The sequence below is a fragment of the Marmota monax genome, unplaced genomic scaffold (assembly GCF_021218885.2).
Source record: "Marmota monax isolate L192 unplaced genomic scaffold, Marmota_monax_Labrador192_F-V1.1 WCK01_AAM20220418_F8-fsc00069, whole genome shotgun sequence".
Classification (NCBI taxonomy): Eukaryota; Metazoa; Chordata; class Mammalia; order Rodentia; family Sciuridae; genus Marmota; species Marmota monax.
In genome coordinates, this window is record NW_026695243.1 from 7,441,222 (window position 1) to 7,459,552 (window position 18,331).

At 41.2% G+C, this 18,331-nt stretch overlaps 1 protein-coding gene across 15 annotated transcripts in view; it reads right to left on the reverse strand.

The window, feature by feature from the left end:
• The window catches only part of LOC124101322 (protein unc-13 homolog B), a 221,093-nt gene that overhangs the window by 32,844 nt on the left and 169,918 nt on the right, over positions 1 to 18,331 (reverse strand). For 6 of the 15 annotated variants that reach the window (XR_009226449.1, XR_009226448.1, XM_058578116.1 and 3 more), the window contains exons 2-3: positions 14,003 to 16,537; positions 2,242 to 2,264 (exon numbers count right to left, since the gene is read on the reverse strand). The exons of the other annotated variants lie outside the window; for them this stretch is intronic. Coding sequence is in view for 4 of the 6 variants with exons in the window: in XM_058578116.1 (XP_058434099.1) it covers positions 2,242 to 2,264; positions 14,003 to 16,298 (2,319 nt within the window). In the remaining 2 variants the exon portion in view is untranslated. The remainder of the gene's footprint in view (positions 1 to 2,241; positions 2,265 to 14,002; positions 16,538 to 18,331) is intronic. 15 annotated transcript variants of the gene reach the window in all.

Consider the following 18,331-nt stretch of genomic DNA (forward strand, 5'->3'; position numbering starts at 1 on the left):
TCTATCATCTGAGTCAACAAGCAGACTGCTGAAATGAACAGTACTTGTTTTGCTTCTCCCCAGTGAATGGTAATGATACAAGGCCAATCCCACTGAGATTCCAGGGCTAAGGTCCACTGGGAATGTGGGAGCTGCCGGAACTCACCAGTCAAGCCACTGCTATTGACAGTAGTAGTCCAAGCCCAAAAGAAGGGCATTCTTAGGCTTCCAGGTCTCACTAAAGCAAAAGGGCAACTTCATATAGAGCTGAGTCTTCTTCCAGCTACATTAGCTCTTTTGGCTAAACAAGAAGTCAATCTAGTCTTTCTGGATTCCCATCTCAACTTGTGATTTGACAGTTTGGGTTCCTTGAAGCCCTAACTCACTGATACTGAGTACTCAAGTATAGCAAAAGCCCAGGGAAAATTAGACTCTTGGGTTATCATTCTGGTAAATTTTATAGGTCCAAGAATATAAAGTTGAAAACTGAGGTACCAAATCAAGGAATGAACAGTTAAAAAACACTTGTTAAAGGTTTCTGCACAAAACAAAACAAGCCAAGTCTTTCAAGCAGTGCAGAGAAAAGAGTTTCAAAGCTGCCAGGGCACTCCAGAGAATCAATGGCACATGATTTTCTGGCACAAGAAACCTAGTGCTAGCAGGTCTGGGGCTTCTTGCCCATTCTTGTTCCCCTCCACCACAACAACTTCCCTTTCCTCCTAACTTCCCTAGAGCAAACAAGCTCCAGAAGGAAGGAAGAAGTAAGCTGCTTAATTTTGAATGGGGTAGGGGGTGGATGGGTGGGTACATGTTTGGGTGACAGCTAAAGAAGGGAGAAGTTATGGATTGGATCGAATGAGGCAAGACAGAACAAAATAGAGAGAGATAGGGCAGGACTAACAGGAGATGGAAAGGTGGGCAAGTAGGATGGATCAGTAGTAGGCTCAGATTTGAGTTTTTAATTTAGGCCAATTCCTAGTAAGATGCTTCTTACATCGTCTATGCTTTAAATCAAGCTTATCTATCTACTGCCCACACTCTTATTTCACCTCTGCTGCCTATCCTGGTTTGAGTTGTGATACTGGTAACAAGAGGGTCAGGCCTAAAAGGCATCCAGAAGTGGCTGAAGCAAAAGACAATGGGTACAACAGAAGAAACAAAAGTAGGTGTGAAATAATGTTTGTTCCTAAGGCTGCTTGGGGACAAGGGCAGGTGCTGGGCATCAGGTGAGCCCTTCTCTAAATCCCCAGATCCTACCAACCAGAACTGATCTTCCCTTTAAAAACAGCTGCTGTACTGAGCAGACTCTTATTTCCTTTTTAATTCTCAGAATCAACATCTGCCAGAACTATTAGGCTTAAGAAAACAAAGTCACAAGAAGTCTTTGCAAGCCAGGGCCAGATCATGTGCATTTCCTATGCTCAGAAGGGACAATAGTCCACAGAAGCACACAACATGCACACACAGCACACTGAAGGAAGGAAGGGAGTGGGAGGAGGTCTAGACAAAGTACTTATAGGAGGTATATTCATGGACACAACTTGCACCTGAAGGAAACAAGGTGAGCATGAATCCTGAGTTTATGGCTTCAGAACATGTGCACAAACACATCTGAGGAAGATTCACAGTGTTCACTAGGGCCCAAGTAACAGGCAAAGCAAACCCTCACTAAATTCAAGAGCCAATGCTGACAAGCAAGAAGCATTAGTATAATATGCATTCACAAGGCTTCAGGGAACCACACACAGTCTACTGGAAGCTTGTGCCCATGGAGAGGTCAGGAAGCCTGCTCAGAAACACAAAGCAATTTCACACTTAGGGCCCCAAGCAAAGGGACAAAATGCCTGTGGCAACTTTTGCTCTCAAATACAAAGTATGTGCGCATGCTGGGCTCAGCCAGGGTTTATAGTGTATGCCAGAGTCTGCAGCAACAGGCAGAAAAGAAACACACACTGTGTAAAGTAGGAGGACAATCAGTGTCTGGGGAAGTCGGACTGAGTACAAGTGTAAACACACACATGCTACATTGAATGTGCACCTGTGCCAGTACACACACACATTCTCTCACTGAGCTCCAGGTGTGTCAGCTGGAGCACACACAGCACGAAGCATGCATACAAACTTCTTTCTGGAAAACAGACTATCTGCATGAGCCACAGCTCATGTGTGCCACAGATCATGCACACATACATACACACACAGTACTCAGAGGGCAGGGTGGAGAATAGACACAAAAAGGACCCAAAGGGCCATAGGCACAACCTGAAGGGCTTCTCGCTTTCCTTCTGCAAAGGAGAGAAAGAGCGGGGGGGGGGGGGGGGGGGTAATAAAGGTTAGTAGATTCAGTCCTATAGCAGGGAACCCAAAGAAAATGCTAGTTAATCCTGAGGGACATGGAGGAGAGGATTTCTGGGTAGGCCAGCGCCCAGCTGACTGGGTCCCAGAATTATTATTTCTTTTTACTATTTTTTTTTTTTAGTTGTAGATGAACAAAAAGTATCTTTATTTATTTTTATGTGGTGCTGAGGATCGAACCCAGTGCCCTGCACACGTGAGACAAGTGCTTAACCACTGACCCAGCCCTGGGTCTCAGAATTTTTACAACCTTTGTTTGCCAGCCTCTGGTTTTTATTTATTTGGGGTGGGGGAATGGGGGGTGAGATTAGGGATTTAACCCAGAGACAGTTTACCACTATATCCTCAGCCCTTTTTAATTTTTAATTTTGAGACAGGATCACACTAAGTAGCTTAGAGTCCCACAGAATTGCCAAGGCTGACTCTGAACTTGCAATTCTCCTGTCTCACCCTCCTGAACCAGTGGAATTAGAGAAGTATACCACTGTGCCCAGTATGGCCTCTTATTTTAATTTAAACATCCTAGAGGCTACTTAAACCAAACAACAAAGTCTGCTTGAGGATTCCACTTGTTGTTTTCCCCTTTGCAAAGTGGTCTGCATTCAGGGTCAGGATTCCCAGGACCACAAGACCAGGTTTGTTACCAAGAACTATTCCAACAGACTATCTGAGCTATTGAGTCCTACAAAGCCATGTGAGCTTACTCTGGATCTGGAATAAGTCCTCAAATCCCCAAGGCTTGATGGCTGAGCCCTTTCCATTTTGCAATTCAGAGCTGGTCATGCATTTGTCCAGTGAGCCCTAACCTGTTTTCCTAGACCCTTTAAATTAAGAGAGACCAAGGTATGGCCTGGGGTCAAGGTCAGAACCAAGATGCTAAAAGGGTAGAGACCCTGAGGCACCAATTGGCTGTTATCCTAACAAAAGTTGTGGGGGAGCCACCTTGAGTAACCATGCCTTCCAGTCCTGTTGCCAAGGGGACCTGAAAGATCTCTGTAGTCTGGCACTGTAGTGCCATGACTCGTGACTCAGTTGTCCCCCACCCCATAGTAAAGAGGTTCTCTTTGTGGGGCGTGCCTCTAGGGTTGAGTTACACTCACCTGTTCCCTTGTAGTCCTGCCCCTTCTGGTCTTTTTGGATAGAACTTTCTAAGAATAAGAATCTCCCCCAATAAAACCTCACTTTTGAAAGTGTTCCCTCTCTCTTGTCAGCCTCTCATGACTTTCTCTTGCTCTCCTTTTTGGGGAGCCTGAGGCCAAGAGCCGGGGAAGCCATCCTGAAGCTTGTGTAAAGGTAAGTTATGTCTGTGTTTTATTTTCTGTCCCTGCGGATTCACACAAGCGATCTTAATTCAGCTGCCCGCGCTGGTCAGGGGGGTGGCAAAAAGTTGCACTAATCTGGAAGATTACTATAATCCCAGGTCTGGTAATTTATCAAATCCAGAAAACTACTTTCTTTTTTTGTTTTTGGTACCAGGAAGTGAACCTAGGGACATTTTACCACTAAACTACATTCATCCCCAGTCCTTTTTATTTTTTGAGACAGGGTCTTGCTAAGTTGCTGAGGCTGGCCTTGAACTTGTGAACCTCCTGCCTTAGGCTCCACAACTGCTAGTACTACAGGTGTGCACCACTGTACCCAGCCCAGAACAATACTTTCAAAGGAAAAGGACACTTTGAGAAGGACTCAAGCAAACTATAATAGGAGACAAATAATGTCCAAAGATTATTCCCTTTCTAATCATCAGGGACTTCAGCACCCTCTAGGCCACACATGGAGCTTCCTGATCTAAAGACAGTATACAGATTAAGATTTATAAAACTGTTTTCTATTTCTGAGTCCTTCCTGCTCAGACTAGGTGAAAAGTGTAATTTGGGGCACAACTATAACCAGAATGATCCTAAGTTGTCAGAAATGGGCCATAGCCTGAGTCAAGGTACAACAAAAGGTTATGCCTTGTTTAGGGTGCTTTGGTTTCCTTAGTTTCTAAATTGCTCATGAGAGCTTTCTCACAATTTTGTGTATAAGCCCCATATAAGCATTCTTCAGAGGACAGATATATAGGTAAATAAATTCTAGAGATTTTTTTCAAGTGTGTCTACTTTGCTCTGTCCCCACCAGGTTTTGCCCTGGTGTTCACCAGCTGGGTACCCCTGAGAGTGTGAGTGTGCTCTGCCCTTCTGGCCTCATTGCCCAGGTGACAGCACTAATCCTTCTTCCTGGCAGGGTCAGAGTACGATCTGGAGATTTGGGGGAATTACTTAAGTACTCTCTTGTTGCTTCTGTAATATGTATCACATTCAGTGCCAACAACTTGGAATATAGCAAGTTGATGGCACAAGCTATATTTGGTCAATAGTAGTATGGGACATGACTCCAAAAGCATGGGAAACATAAGCAAACAGACTAGAACAGTCTCAGTTTAAGTGTGTCAACATCCATTTTATCTGAACATTTATCATTAACTTCTCAGTGCTAGTGGCTGTTCTAGATAGACAATGGAAACAAAAAGATGAACAAAACAGAATCCATCAGCTGAGAGGGAATGATGCCAGCTTACCCAGCTGATCCTATATGGGACTTCCTCCAACAACAGTTTCTGTAATCTGTCCAAGTTAACACAGGTAACTCCTGAAAGGGATGACAACAGCAAAACAAAACAAAACAAAACAAAACAAAAAAACTAGTGTTGCCTGGTAGAAAGTATTCTCCATGACTCACATTGATCTTGGGTAGGAAACTTGAATCATATGGTCACCATTGTTCCTACCTCTTCTTTTGCATGGTGCTTCAATTGTTGACTGTAACCATCTAAACATTTTCTTGACAGCCTTTTCTGTTGAGGTTATGTCTTATAACACTATGCAAAGGGTAGGGGAGAACAAGAATCTGAACTGCTTCTTAAGAGCTTCATCATCCACAATGTTTTCTTTGTAAATAGAAGTCTCTGCCACTGAGTGGAGCTCTCTAAGACAAACAAAAAAATTTCAAACCAGGCACAGTGGCACATGCCTGTAACCCCAGCTACTTGAGAGGCTGAGGTAGGAGTTTTGTAAGTTTAAGGTCAACATGGGCAACTTAGTAAAACCCTGTCTCAAAATAAAGCCTGAGTATATAGCTCAGTGGTAAAGCAGTTGCCTGACATGCACAAGGGTCTGGGTTCAACTTGCAGTACCACAAAAATAACAACAGAAAAGAATAACAGCAGTCCATCCACTGGGGCCCATCAACTCTCCTCATTTCCCCGCTTCCTTTTCAAGACCCACTGATATCACATCACTAGTGAAAATAAGAAACCAAAAAACTAATTCATAGTTCCCAAATTTTCAAGCTATTTATGATGACCCAATATGTACCATGTCCTGATAGAAGAATGAATTCAAGACTAGGAAGCCTTCAGAACAGTGTAGCAGAATGACACTTCTTGCAACAGGGACATATCTCTTCCACATCTACATCCCACTCTCCCCAGTATATATATTCTGTTCCCTTTGAATAAGAAAATTAGGCATGGAACACTTTAACTGACCCTATGACTCAAATTGGAAATGTTTCTTTCCTCCTCCACTGTCTTAAATACATTTTTCACATCATGTCAAAGTTATTTTGGTTGAATCCTGTTCCCCCATATTTCCCCATAATGCCTACAGAATAAAATCCAATCAGTTGACAAGGCCAGCAAGGTCTCCCATGATTTGATTCTCCCCCACTCCCTTCCTGACATCATAGAAGCTTACTATAATGTAATTGCCTTGTTTCCCAAATGGTCATATACTCAAAATGCCACATATTTACTCATTCTGTTCCATCAACCTTAAACAGCACTGTAAGGACTTCCCTAATGCCCACCCAAGCAAGAGTTCAAGCCCCCCCCTAGTGTAGCTAAGTTCTACTCATCCTTCTCATTGGTATTTATAATATCATGCCTAGACAAATTCTACTAAAATACTGATGAGAATCAGAGCAAATAAATGCAGATTTTTAACTTCAACTGAGTTCTCAGTATCACCTGACAAGTTCCTTCCATCTCACTAGTAAGATCTCTCTTCTACTTCTTAAAGTAGTTATACTTAACTTCAGATCCCTACCTTATCCCAGCACTTTAACAACTGCCTATTTCTGAATAGCACCTGGATATCCCATGCTTAGTTCAAATTCAACATGTCCAAATACTAAATTTACATTTTCCACTTCTAAATTCCTCCTCCTGTATCTGAGACCTAAGACTTCTCAGCCAGACACTTGATTCCTCTCTTTCCACCCTATCCCTATCCAGTCAATCACTCAGCCCTCTATAGTCTACCTATTAAATATCTCTGACATTCTCTCCATCTCTTCATTCCAAACGGCCACTACCTTAGTCTAGATTGGCATTGTCTATTATCTATAACAAGACATCCCAGGCTGACCTCCCTGTCCAGTGACTTGCTCCTCTCTAATCCACACTCCACACTGCCTTTTTTCCTTCTCCCTCCTTCCCTCTCTCTTTTTGTACTGGGGATTGAACCCAGAGACACTCTACCACAGAATTAAATCCCCATCCTTTTTTATTTTTTAAAGCCAGGCCTTGAACCTGCTCAGTTTCCAAGTAGCTAGGATCACAGGTGTATGCCACCATATCCACATAACATTTTATTTTCTTTCCCTTTTTTTAATACCAAAAATTTAACCCTGGGGCACTTTACCAGCCCTTTTAATTTTTGAGACAGGGTCTTGCTAAATTGCTAAAGCTATGCTTAAACTTGTGATCCTCCTGCCTCAGCCTCCCAAGCTGCTGGAATTACAGGCACGCACCACCATGGCTGGCCTAGATCACATTTTTTCTTTGCTTAATTGCATCAATGGCTTTACTATAGCTCATAATATGCTTCAACATTTGTACTTTCCCTACTAATCTAACCTACTTTTCTTCCGTTCTTTTTCATGTGTCCCACCCATTGCCCATCATATCTTTAAGATCCTGCACATCTACCTTTCATACCCCTCATGTCTACTGAGTAGACCAGTACTTAACTCTTTAAGAGTTAGCTCAAATATTAATACTTCTATGAAATTTATCTGCCTTCCTCAAAAAGGCAGAATTAGACGAACCTCCACTTTGTGTCCATGGTACTCTGTGTGCACTTCTGTGACCGTATGTTGTCAATACTATCTTCACTGCAGTTGTCTACATAAACATTTTCCTTTATATTTCTTGACAACTGTGAACTTCTTGAGAACTTTTTTTTTTTTCTTTCAGTACTGGGGACTGAATTCAAAGGCACTCTATCACTCAATTACATCCCAAGACCTTTAATTTTTTTTTTTTTTTTTAAGATAGGGTCTTGCTCAGTTGCCTAGGCTGGCCTCCAATTTATAATCCTCCTGTTCCAGCCTTCCAAGTCACTGGGATTACATGGAGCTATCATGCCAGGCTTGAGAACTTCTTATGAGCAAAGATTCTGTAAACTTCTTGAGAGCAAGCATTATACATCTGATTTTACCTTTATAGCTTAAGAGATAATCACAGCTTTTGGCATTTGTATGTAGTAAAAGAAACCTGCATATTTTAGGACTTAGAAAACATCAACTAAAATAAAGACAGAGAAAATATAAATCTGTTCATCAGTGTCCTGTACCATTTTCCAGAGCCCAAGGAACTGCCATCCTAGCTATTCAGTTTGTCCCAACCATTGGACAAACACTTTTCTTGTTAATAATAATTTTGTGCTTCTTCATTTCCTAAAATGCTTTAGGATCTTCCCACTCAGATTTATTTTTCATTTTAAGTTATAACATCTATAGAACAATTGCTTTGCAAAAAAAAAAAAAATCCCTAACTCCAAGTAATCTCACTCTTCTAGTTAATCCATTTTATGAGAAATTGACATAGTTGCTCACCCACACTTCTACCAATATGCCCAATAAAATAATCTTAACTCCATTGGACTTGGGAGTCAAAGACTTGAGGTACTCAACTTATTTGAACCTATTTTTCCTTATCTATAAGAAGGTAAGAACAGCTACCTCCCAGGGTTATTGCAAGGATTTAAATACTAAGAACCTAGTACACATTAGGCAGTGTTCTTGGTGCTAGTGATGCAACAGTAACTAAAAATATTCCCAGATCTTAAGAAGATTTTATTAAAGTAGAAGGAGCAAACTGTAAGTGCTGATGATAAATATGAAGGTAGGTGACAGTAACCAGACACTTAATTTTATCTTTGTAAACGCATTTATTTCTCACAACAACCCCACTGAGTAAACAATATTACTATTTCCATTTTTGTTATTATTGTTGATTAAACTGAAGATCAGAGAGGTTAAGAAACTTGCCCCAAGTCACAGCAAGTGGCAAAGCCAAAATTCAAAACAGGCATTTCTAGTTCCATTTCTAGTTTCTGTCACCAAAAGAAATAAATATATACTATGTCACATGTGATAAAGGCTGTGATAAAAAATTCAGGTAAGGAATGAATTGTAGTAGATGGGGTAGAGAGAGAAGATGGGAGGGGAGGGGAGGGGAGGGGGGATAGGAAAGGTAGCAGAATACAACAGTCACGAATATGGCATCATGTAAAAATGTGGATGTGTAACCGATGTGATTCTGCAATCTGTAATTGGGGTAAAAATGGGAGTTTATAACCCACTTGAATCTAATGTATGAAATATGATATGTCAAGAGCTTTGTAATGTTTTGAACATCCAATAAAAAAATTAAAAATAAATAAATAAATTAATTAATTAAAATTCAGGTAAGGGAAAAAAGATAATGGCTCCTGTGACTATGTTAAGAGTTGGTATTAAAATTTTATTAAATGTTATCTCATTGATAAGATTACATCTAAGCAGAGATTTGAAGGAAATGAGTAAGGAAATCACAGAGTCTTAGGAGAAAAGTATTCAGGCAGAACATAAATCAAGTGCAAAACCTGAGGTGAGACCATAATTGGTGTGAGGAACAGCAAGTTTGCAATTAAAGTGTCAGTTCAAACGGGCCCTTAGAAGAACTTTGTTTTTCATCCTGAGTGAAGATTTTATTAAAGTAGAAGAAAATAAGTGAGACAGAAAATTACTAGAAGGTTTTGAGCAGAGAAGTAATATGATCTGACTTATGTTTTGTAAAAATTACTGGAGAGGGGCATGCACAGAAAAAGGAAGACCATTTAGACTACTGCAATAATCTGAATGAGAGAAAATAGTGGCTTGGACAAGGATAATAGTGGCAGAAATAGTGGCAAAATTCAGGATTTTTTTTAAAGGCAGAGAAGACTGAATTGGATGAGGGTTGTGAAGTGGGGGAAAAAAAAGTCAGGAATGACTTTGCCCTTTACTGGTAAGGAAGGCCTACAGGAAAAGTAGAGAACTGGGGAAAAAGAAATCTGAGACGCCTACTTACATAAAAATGGGAATATTACATAGGTTTGGAGTCTGGTATTTATGGAAGATGTATGAGCTGGACACATAAATTCAGTATGCCTATGAAGCTCTAGGGATTGGAGTATTATCAACTAGGAAGTGAGTATGAATAAAATAGGGCAGGATTAAAGCCAGGGATATTACAAGGTTGAAGAGATGAGCAAGGATTAGCAAACATAACTAAAAAGGGATAATGAATAATGGTGAAAGAAAACAGAGACAGAGAAGCATTATGAAAGCTAAATAAAGAATTCATTTCAAAAAGAAAGAACTTGCTGGGCATTGGGTACACACCTGCAATCTCCAGCCTCTTGGGAGGCCAAGACAGGAGGATCACAAGTTTTGAGACCTGCCCAGGGAACTTAGTGACACCATCTCAAAATAAAATAAAAGGGTTGGGTGGAGCCCGGGTTCAATCTCTTGAAAACTGAGAAAGAACTGAGGCAAGAGAATGAAAGTCAATGGAATAGAATTGAAAGTCCACTTATAGTCACTTGGTTTTTCACCACAATGATAAGGGTGCTGAGACCATTCAATGGGAAAAGAATAGTCTTTTTTTCTTTTTTTTTTTCTTCTCTCTCTCATGGTACTGGGGATTGAATCCATTGCTTCATGCACATTAGGCAAGTATTCTGCCACTGAGCTATATCCCGAAGCAAGATGGTCTTTGTCTACAAACCATGCTGGGCAACTAAATATCCATAGGCACAAAAAATGAGGTTGAACCCCTACCTTACAACATACACACACACACACACCCCTCAAAATGGATCACAGATCTAAATATAACAGCTAATACCCTGCTCTAATTAAATATAACTCTCAGGGGGAAAAGAAAGATTAAATCTTTGTAACTAAGGATTAAACAAAGGTCTCTTAAATAACAACACAAAAATTTTAATCAACACAAGAAAAAATGGATAAATTGAATTTCATCAAAATTTAAAACTTCTGTGTTCTACTTCATTCTAATTGTGATGACTATTGTTTTAAAAATAAAAACAATGGTTGAGCACTGTGGCACACGTCTGTAATCCCAGTGGTTCAGGAGGCTGAGATAGGAGGATTGCAAGTTCCAAGCCAGCCTCAGCAATGGCAAGGCACTAAGCAACTCAGTGAGACCCTGTTTCTAAATAAAATTCAAAAAAGGGCTGGGGATGTGGCTCAGTGGTTGATCGCTTCTGAGTTCAATCCCTGGTACTGCCCCTCCCCCACCAAAAAGGTCTTACAATAAAAAGAAGGACATCATCAATTGTGTCAAGTTGCTGATTGACTGCTTAAAAGGAGGATCGAAAATGAACCCTCATTTTGGCAATATGGTGGTCATCTGGTGCTCTTGACCAGCTACTCTGGTGGACTGGCAGGAATGGAAAGCACAGGTAAGTACTTAAACAATGCTAAGCACACACAAAAAAAGATGAAAAATAAGAACTCAACTTAATGATAAGCTACAACTAGTAAACTTGGGCCCTAAAAAGTCTCAAATATTGCAGTGGAGAAAGCTGATTTATCAAATACTTTGTCATGGTTAGCAGCCACTGTGATTCTGAATTAGTTTACTAGGTTTGGGAAAATGTTCTGGTGAAATCTATAAAAGGAGTATGTTGGTGAGAGCCTGGTCTCTATGCTTACCCTGTTCTATGGAACAGTGCTAAAGTCAGAACCAAACCAGCATGGAAGGGTTATGGAAGGGATGTATGTAGTAAATAAATAATGGCACTCCCTCCAGCTTTCCCTCTGTAGACCTCAGACTATTACCACATCTTGCTTGCCTCCCCCTGCCCTCTCACCTCTCGGTACTGGGGATTGAATCCATGGGTGCTCTACCACTGAGCTATATTCTGAGCCCTTTAATTTTATTTTCAGACAAGGTCTGAAGGCTGAGGCTGGACTCAAACTTGAGATCCTCCCACCTCAGTCTCACGAGTTGCTGGGATTACAGGCATGAACCACCATGCCTGGCCTGACTTGCTTTCTCAGTGGTGCTTCCCAAATCTCCTTTTCATCATCACCACTGCTATCACCATCTGCTTACCTCAGGTACCACAAGCTCCTGCATCACCTAACAGGATGTCAGGCCAGAAAGGGCATTTCCAAGCTGAAGAGTCAGACACAAGTACCCTTGATGCTCATGCTAGTATCAGCTCCCACCAAGCTTTAAGGAGTTTGTAAGGAATTACTGCCTCGAAAAAATAGGCTATAAAGCTAAGAAGAGAGATCCTTTACAGCAATGAAATTTCAGAGAGCTTTCTGGAAGAAGTGATGTTTTGGCTGTTGTGTTGAAGAACAAGTAACTTTTGCTAGGCTGAAATGGTAAACACAGTACCTTATGTTAGAAGGAAGCATATATCTGTGAATATGCTGAGAATAGAAAGAACAAAGCAAATTTGTAAGCCAGTAAAATTTCCTTTTAGGAATTATATAGGGGAATAATGGGAGATATGCCTGAAAATGTATATACCAATTTTAGTAACCTTGAATGCCAAGTGAAGGAATTTAGACATTTTTGTTGTTGTTGTTGTTGGACAGCTGTAAGGAGTTGCTCTAGGGATATTTGAAAGGAAGAGTGATATGATTTTCTTAATTTAACTTTATAACTGAGTACTACATTCATATGATTTAAGTTCTAAAATATATATAAGAGGATGTACAGTGAAAAATCCATTCCATCTCATTTGTTTTCTCCTCTAATACCTTTCCCCATGGACAACCACACACAGACATGCATCACATAATGACATCTCAGTTAATAATATGATGCATATACCATACAGTCTAGGTGTATAGTAAACTATATGATCCAGGTTTATGTAAGGACACTATAATGTTCACACAATGACAAAAAATCAACTAACAATGCATATCTCAGAATGTATTCCTGTCGTTAAGTGATGCAAGAGTTTCTTTTGTATCTTTCCTTAGATATTCTATACATACACTACAAGCAGACACTATGGGGGTGTGTGTTTCTTTCCTTCCCCTTTTTATACAAATGAAAGCATCTTATAATACTGTTCTGCTCTATGCTTTTCACATCAAGATACCTTAGATATTTTTTCATTTGAGTCAAGAGCTACCTCGTTCATTTTATAGCTACATGATACTGTATTCCATTGTTTGGATATGCCAATAATTTATTTAACTGGTATTTAATGAACACTTAGGTTGTTCTTAATCCTTACTATTAAAAATAATGCTTCAAAAATACTCTCGTACATATGTCACTTCCACATGTGAAAATGTATCTGCAGGATACATTCCTGAAAGTGGGGCTTAGGGAAAAAAGGGTGTGTGTATGTATATATATTTGTAATGCTGATGAATTTTGCCCATTGCTTTCCTTAGAGGTTAGACCAATTTACATTCCCATCCCACCAGCACTGCAGGAGTGCCTGTTTCCCTCACACCTTTGCCAACATGCCTCATACTTTTAATTTTGCCTTAGGAAAATTAATCAGGTTATATGCAAACGAGGACAACTCCACTTACATTTAAAACTGGATGAATACAGCATATGCTCTTTGGTTATATTTAATTTTTGATTGGAAGAAGAAATTTTAAAGCAACATATCTCCATACTGCCTAGAAAAGGTTCTCTTATTACCTATAGTCGAAAACCATTCTATTCTTCAGTTCTCAGGTAAGCAACCTTTACCTGGAGAAGGAGAAAAGGGAATATGATCCATAGAGGGCAGTAGGGCCCCTGCACAGGGTCAGAAGTATAAGCAGTTCTTGGCCATTCCAAGGAAATAAAGTTCTGTTTTGTAAAGCTGATACTTAGGAAAAAGGCAGAATGGAATTCAAAAACTACTACAGGGACCTATGACGTAGAGAAGCCCTATTGGGTGCTGAGGAAATGACAATCTTATCTCAACCAGAAAACCATGGAGAATAATTTGAAGACACAACACAGGATTCTTTCTTGGCCCTTCTAGTGCCTATGAACAATATGTCTCATCCCCTTCTCTTGTTTCTCACTCCCATATGTACTTTACACCTGAATATCCTAAAAGTCCTGTAGCTGTAAACTACATCTGCCCTTTTTGTAAAGGTACAGTCCACCCAACAAACTGAAAACACCCCAACTTAATTCCTATTGCTACAGAAACCTCTTTCATTCCAATTCCCACGGGATTCGCTTAAGGACTGACTCCAATAGTTTAGACTTCCCCATTACTTGGAGAAACCCACCATCACGCTAGACCCCATGCAGTCCAGATGGATCCATATGGAGCCAGCTGGGAAATCATTACATAGAGACTCAGAATACCTGAGGGCATGTCTTCTACGGAGAGATGGTTTGCCTTTTGTACTAGCTCGTGCAAAAGTTTTTTCTGCCTCAGTCTTTTCTCTCTTAGAACATTTTTAAAATTATTGATGCACTTGTTGAGGTAAATGGTCTCTGCACACACTTGCTCTAGGCTTAGTCTGTCTTGCTTGGGAGATTCAGGCCAGGAACAAGTCTCACGTCCCAGATGCGGGGCCAGAGCAATAGTGGGCAATGAATAAGCAAGAGGTGAGTTATTAGAAGCAAGAGAAAAGTTGCTTGGGTCTTGAGGGGTTTGGTCTTCCTGTGCAGAGATGCCCAATCCTCCAGAGATCATACTGAGCAAACTTTCACTACCCTGACTCCCAGGGCTCTCTATGGAGCAATCTTGGGGACACCCAGAATTCACTGTCCCAAGAAGTCGATCACTGTTCTCTGACTGAGAACCACTCTCATTACTTTCCAGGTCCTCAAGACTAATGGACCCACTGTTTTCCAGCTTCTGAAATACCCCCTGCAGAGCTGAACGAAAGTGGTGAATTGCTCGGCCTAGCTTCGTTGTGTAAAACTTAATTTCCACATCCTCATCCTCCTGGGAGCCACCCAGAACACAAGAGGACTTGTCAAAGACATCCTTAAGGACCTGAGCAGCACATTCTTCCTCTTCATTCAGGTCAATATGAACCATGTTACTGAAAGTTTCAGGCCCTATGATCATTTCCTCCATCATGCTATCAGAGCTTAGAGTTGCAAACTTTCTGGACTTGTCTGCCAAAAGGTCCTCTAGTTGCTTTGAGCTCAGAATATCAAGTCCAGCTTCACAACTCAGAAGCTTGTCCTCTGTATTTATCCTCTCTGTCTTCAGCAACCCAGAGAGTGACAGGCAGCTGCTGGCCTCATTTTTATGGCTGCAATCATTTTCTAATTTCGCTACTTTACAGGTTTCAAGTTCTTGGCTGCACTCTTTGAAAGACTGGGATTTCCTGTTATCTTCCTCTTTTGAGATTAACACTAGAGAAGGTTTCTCAAGTTGATGGAGAGGAGACAAAGAAGCCTCTCTCCCTGACAGTTCACCACAGGTGCCACTGAAAATCCGGCATGTTCCTAATGTTCCTTTTACTTCATCCCCTAACTTAGACACATTACTTTGCTCTGCTAAATTATTCTTCATTTGGAAGCAAGGGTCTTGCTGCTTAGGAATCTGGTGTTCTCTATGTTGGTTCTGAGATCTCATCTGATTTGATCCTGTTATAGGTTCTCTGTCCCCTGATTTCATCTGAAGAACTGGTTTATTCTTATTTAAAGAATTTCTACTGTGATCCTGAAGTTGCTGAAAAAAGGATAAACACTCCTTCGGGGGATTCTTATAGTCCTGTGTCCAGCTTGGTTCTTCTCTGGTGGCAACCTGAACCCCTGCACTTTGCAGAAGGATGGATTTTTGCAAGATGAAGTCTCTATGCTCTAGATGGGCAAGCTTCACCACAGTGGGCCTAGGGGCAGGGGCTTTGCCTGCCCTATAAGCCTCTTTGATGTATCTGTTGCACTGCATGCCATTTATACACAGGTGTCTGGCTAGGAAGTTATCCACCAGTTCCATAGTATTTTCCCCATCTTGTTCAGGAAGTCCATACAGGTAAAGCATGGCTTCCTCGCTATTTTTTTCCACATGGGGTTCCTGGGCCTTTTCCCCCTCACACACCTTAGCCAGGGAACTGCTGCCAACATGCAAGCCTTCTATTTCACTGAGTACAGAGTCTACACAGCTAGACACTTCATCCACTGAGCCCCGAACTTGGCTCAAGTGCTGCTGAAGCTCAGCAATCTCAGTCTGGAGACGGCTGATGCCTTGCAGCTCTCTGATGATATATTCTACTACATCCCCCAAAGGTTCTCGCCGTTCACGGTTACAACCTTGGACAGAGCCTCTGGATGAAAGGGGCTTGGCTTGGTTCCTCTCTGAGGGCACTTGGTAACTTGTGGTAAAGTTGGCAGATGAGAGGTCCTGAGAGCCAGACCCTGAAACACAACCTGTAGAGCCCAGAGGAAGTTGGCTGTTGGCCTGTTGTCCAAAGCTACAAAGCTGGGCCAAGTCCCCATCTCTATCTCCACCAATGGCTGAGGCTGCTGACCCACAGCATGCAAGTAGGGAGCTGTCCTCTGGTAAGGATCCAGTAGGGCCTGAGGACTTGATCTTGATGCCACACACAGTCTCTGCCTTAGCCTTATCTGGGGGAAGCCTGGAGGAAGGTCCCAAGGTGACCATGATTTCTTCCTCTGACTCTTGCAATAATCGCTTCATTTTCTTTCTCAGAGTCTGAAGGGATTGATTCTCTGCTTCTTCTCCTTATTTCTCGTCAGGAAGCTTAGTTCAGATTGCTTTGGAAGGCAACAGCCTGTCTGCTCTTTTTGGATTCTTTCTAGCAATTATTGTTGGCTGATGGCTTGGGCTTAGCCCACAGTGATACCTGGATTGACCTCATGTGCGGCCTCCAAACCTGGTACATACCCCTGGATCTTGGCTTGACACTTATCCTGTAGCTAGTGAAAGAGGAAAACAGTGCACTCAGATCAGAAAGCAGCAGGATAATTTCAATTAGAATCAAACTGTTAAAGAGGAATAAGAACACTATCTTCTAAGACTGTAAGAATCAATACTGACTTGCCTACCAAACTTGGCCTTAAAGACTGTAGGCAATCAGTTCTCTCTCCTTGACTTCCCCTTCAAATACTGATAAGAAATTAAATCAAGTCTTTTCTGTGTTCTGGGCAAGTACGAAAGGTATCAGTACCAAGACAAGCTACTGGGAGGTAGATGAGATAGTATAAATGAGTGACTGCTTATTTGAACCTTCATAAAATTCAGCACTAGAGTCAGGTTCAGGAATGAACAGATACATAACTCCCAACACTCAAATCACACACACAGTGAGAGACAAGGACATGGAATGTTTCTTTCTCTTTCATTTTGTTGTTCTCGTGAAGACTCTGCTACTCAATGGTTCACCCCTGCCTGTGATTATAGCATAAAGTGTTTTCCCTTTGTTTAGGAATAGCAATCTTAACTTGGAAAAAGGATCATGGCAAGTATTTTAAACTTGGAGGGAAAAAAAAGCATTTTTATACTTAATTCCAGAATAAGGTGGTACAGTATGGGCACTGTCACTGACCAGAACCTAGGTAGCATTTAGCATGTTTGGATCTAGAGGGGCAGCCAGCGAAAAGCATACATATGATAGGTTCACAACTGAGGATGAAGGGCACTCAGGCTCAACCTGGTGTTTTTGAATTCTGCTTAATAGTTCCTAACTGCTTGGTGCAGCTGAAACATATCCAGGTTCCGTTTTTCTGGTCCACAGAGGAGCATGGTAAGTGTTGCTGAGCACACACACTATCACTGCTTGAATAATCGTTGGTTGTTTTAACCTTCTGTCTGGCTTGGAGAGAGGAATGTATGAGCCAAGGGAGGAGTTGTTTACATAACAGAGGACTCCAGGATGCCTTTCTGACTCCCCCAAAAAAACTAAAAACCATGAAGACAGACCTTCCACCAATCTATCTTGCTCCTGTACCCTAAGCCACTGGAGACTGTATGATAAAGGCAAAGATATCTTATATGGGATGGCATCCATTTCCTTTTCATTAGGAATGTGCAAAATGCAGGGAGGGAAGGAAGAGAGTGAAAAGTACAAATGTGTGAGATTTCAATATTCTGGTTCTTAGGTCACTCTGTGAGGGGTAAGATGGGAGCTATGTTCTTTGGCCAGAGATGGTTTCTCCATTTTCTAGAATTTCTAAATCTTTCTAGATTCCTAAATTTTCTAAACATTTATCTCCTTTTATTTTTCCAGCATTCAAGTTAATCATAAAAGGGAAGAGCTGCCTTAAAGAAATAAGCTGACTACTCTTGTGGCAACTCATTTTCAGGAAAACCCACCATTTTTAGCTATTGTCTGTGAGCCTGAAATTTAAAAGCACTGTGTTTCCCCAAACTAGGAACAAGAAGGACAAGCTGCAAGACCTGGAATAAAGATAAAGCTGACTCCTTATTCTGGAAGTAACTAGGTCAAGAGCCAAGAGACAGAAACTAGACGAATTCCCATTTCCTATCTTTCTTTCTTGTCTTCAGCTCCACTAAGAATTCTACTTAATAAAGGAATTCCTCATTTAAGAATGTTACCTATTCTGTGAGGTATCCATTATTGCTTTACTTCAAGGTTTCAAGGAGCCAGGACCAGCTATACCTCTAATGTGGCCAACTCAACCTAGCTTTTGAGGATGCCCTAGGTATACAACAACCTCAATTCCTGGCTTTTGGGCCTTGTGCCCAGCTGG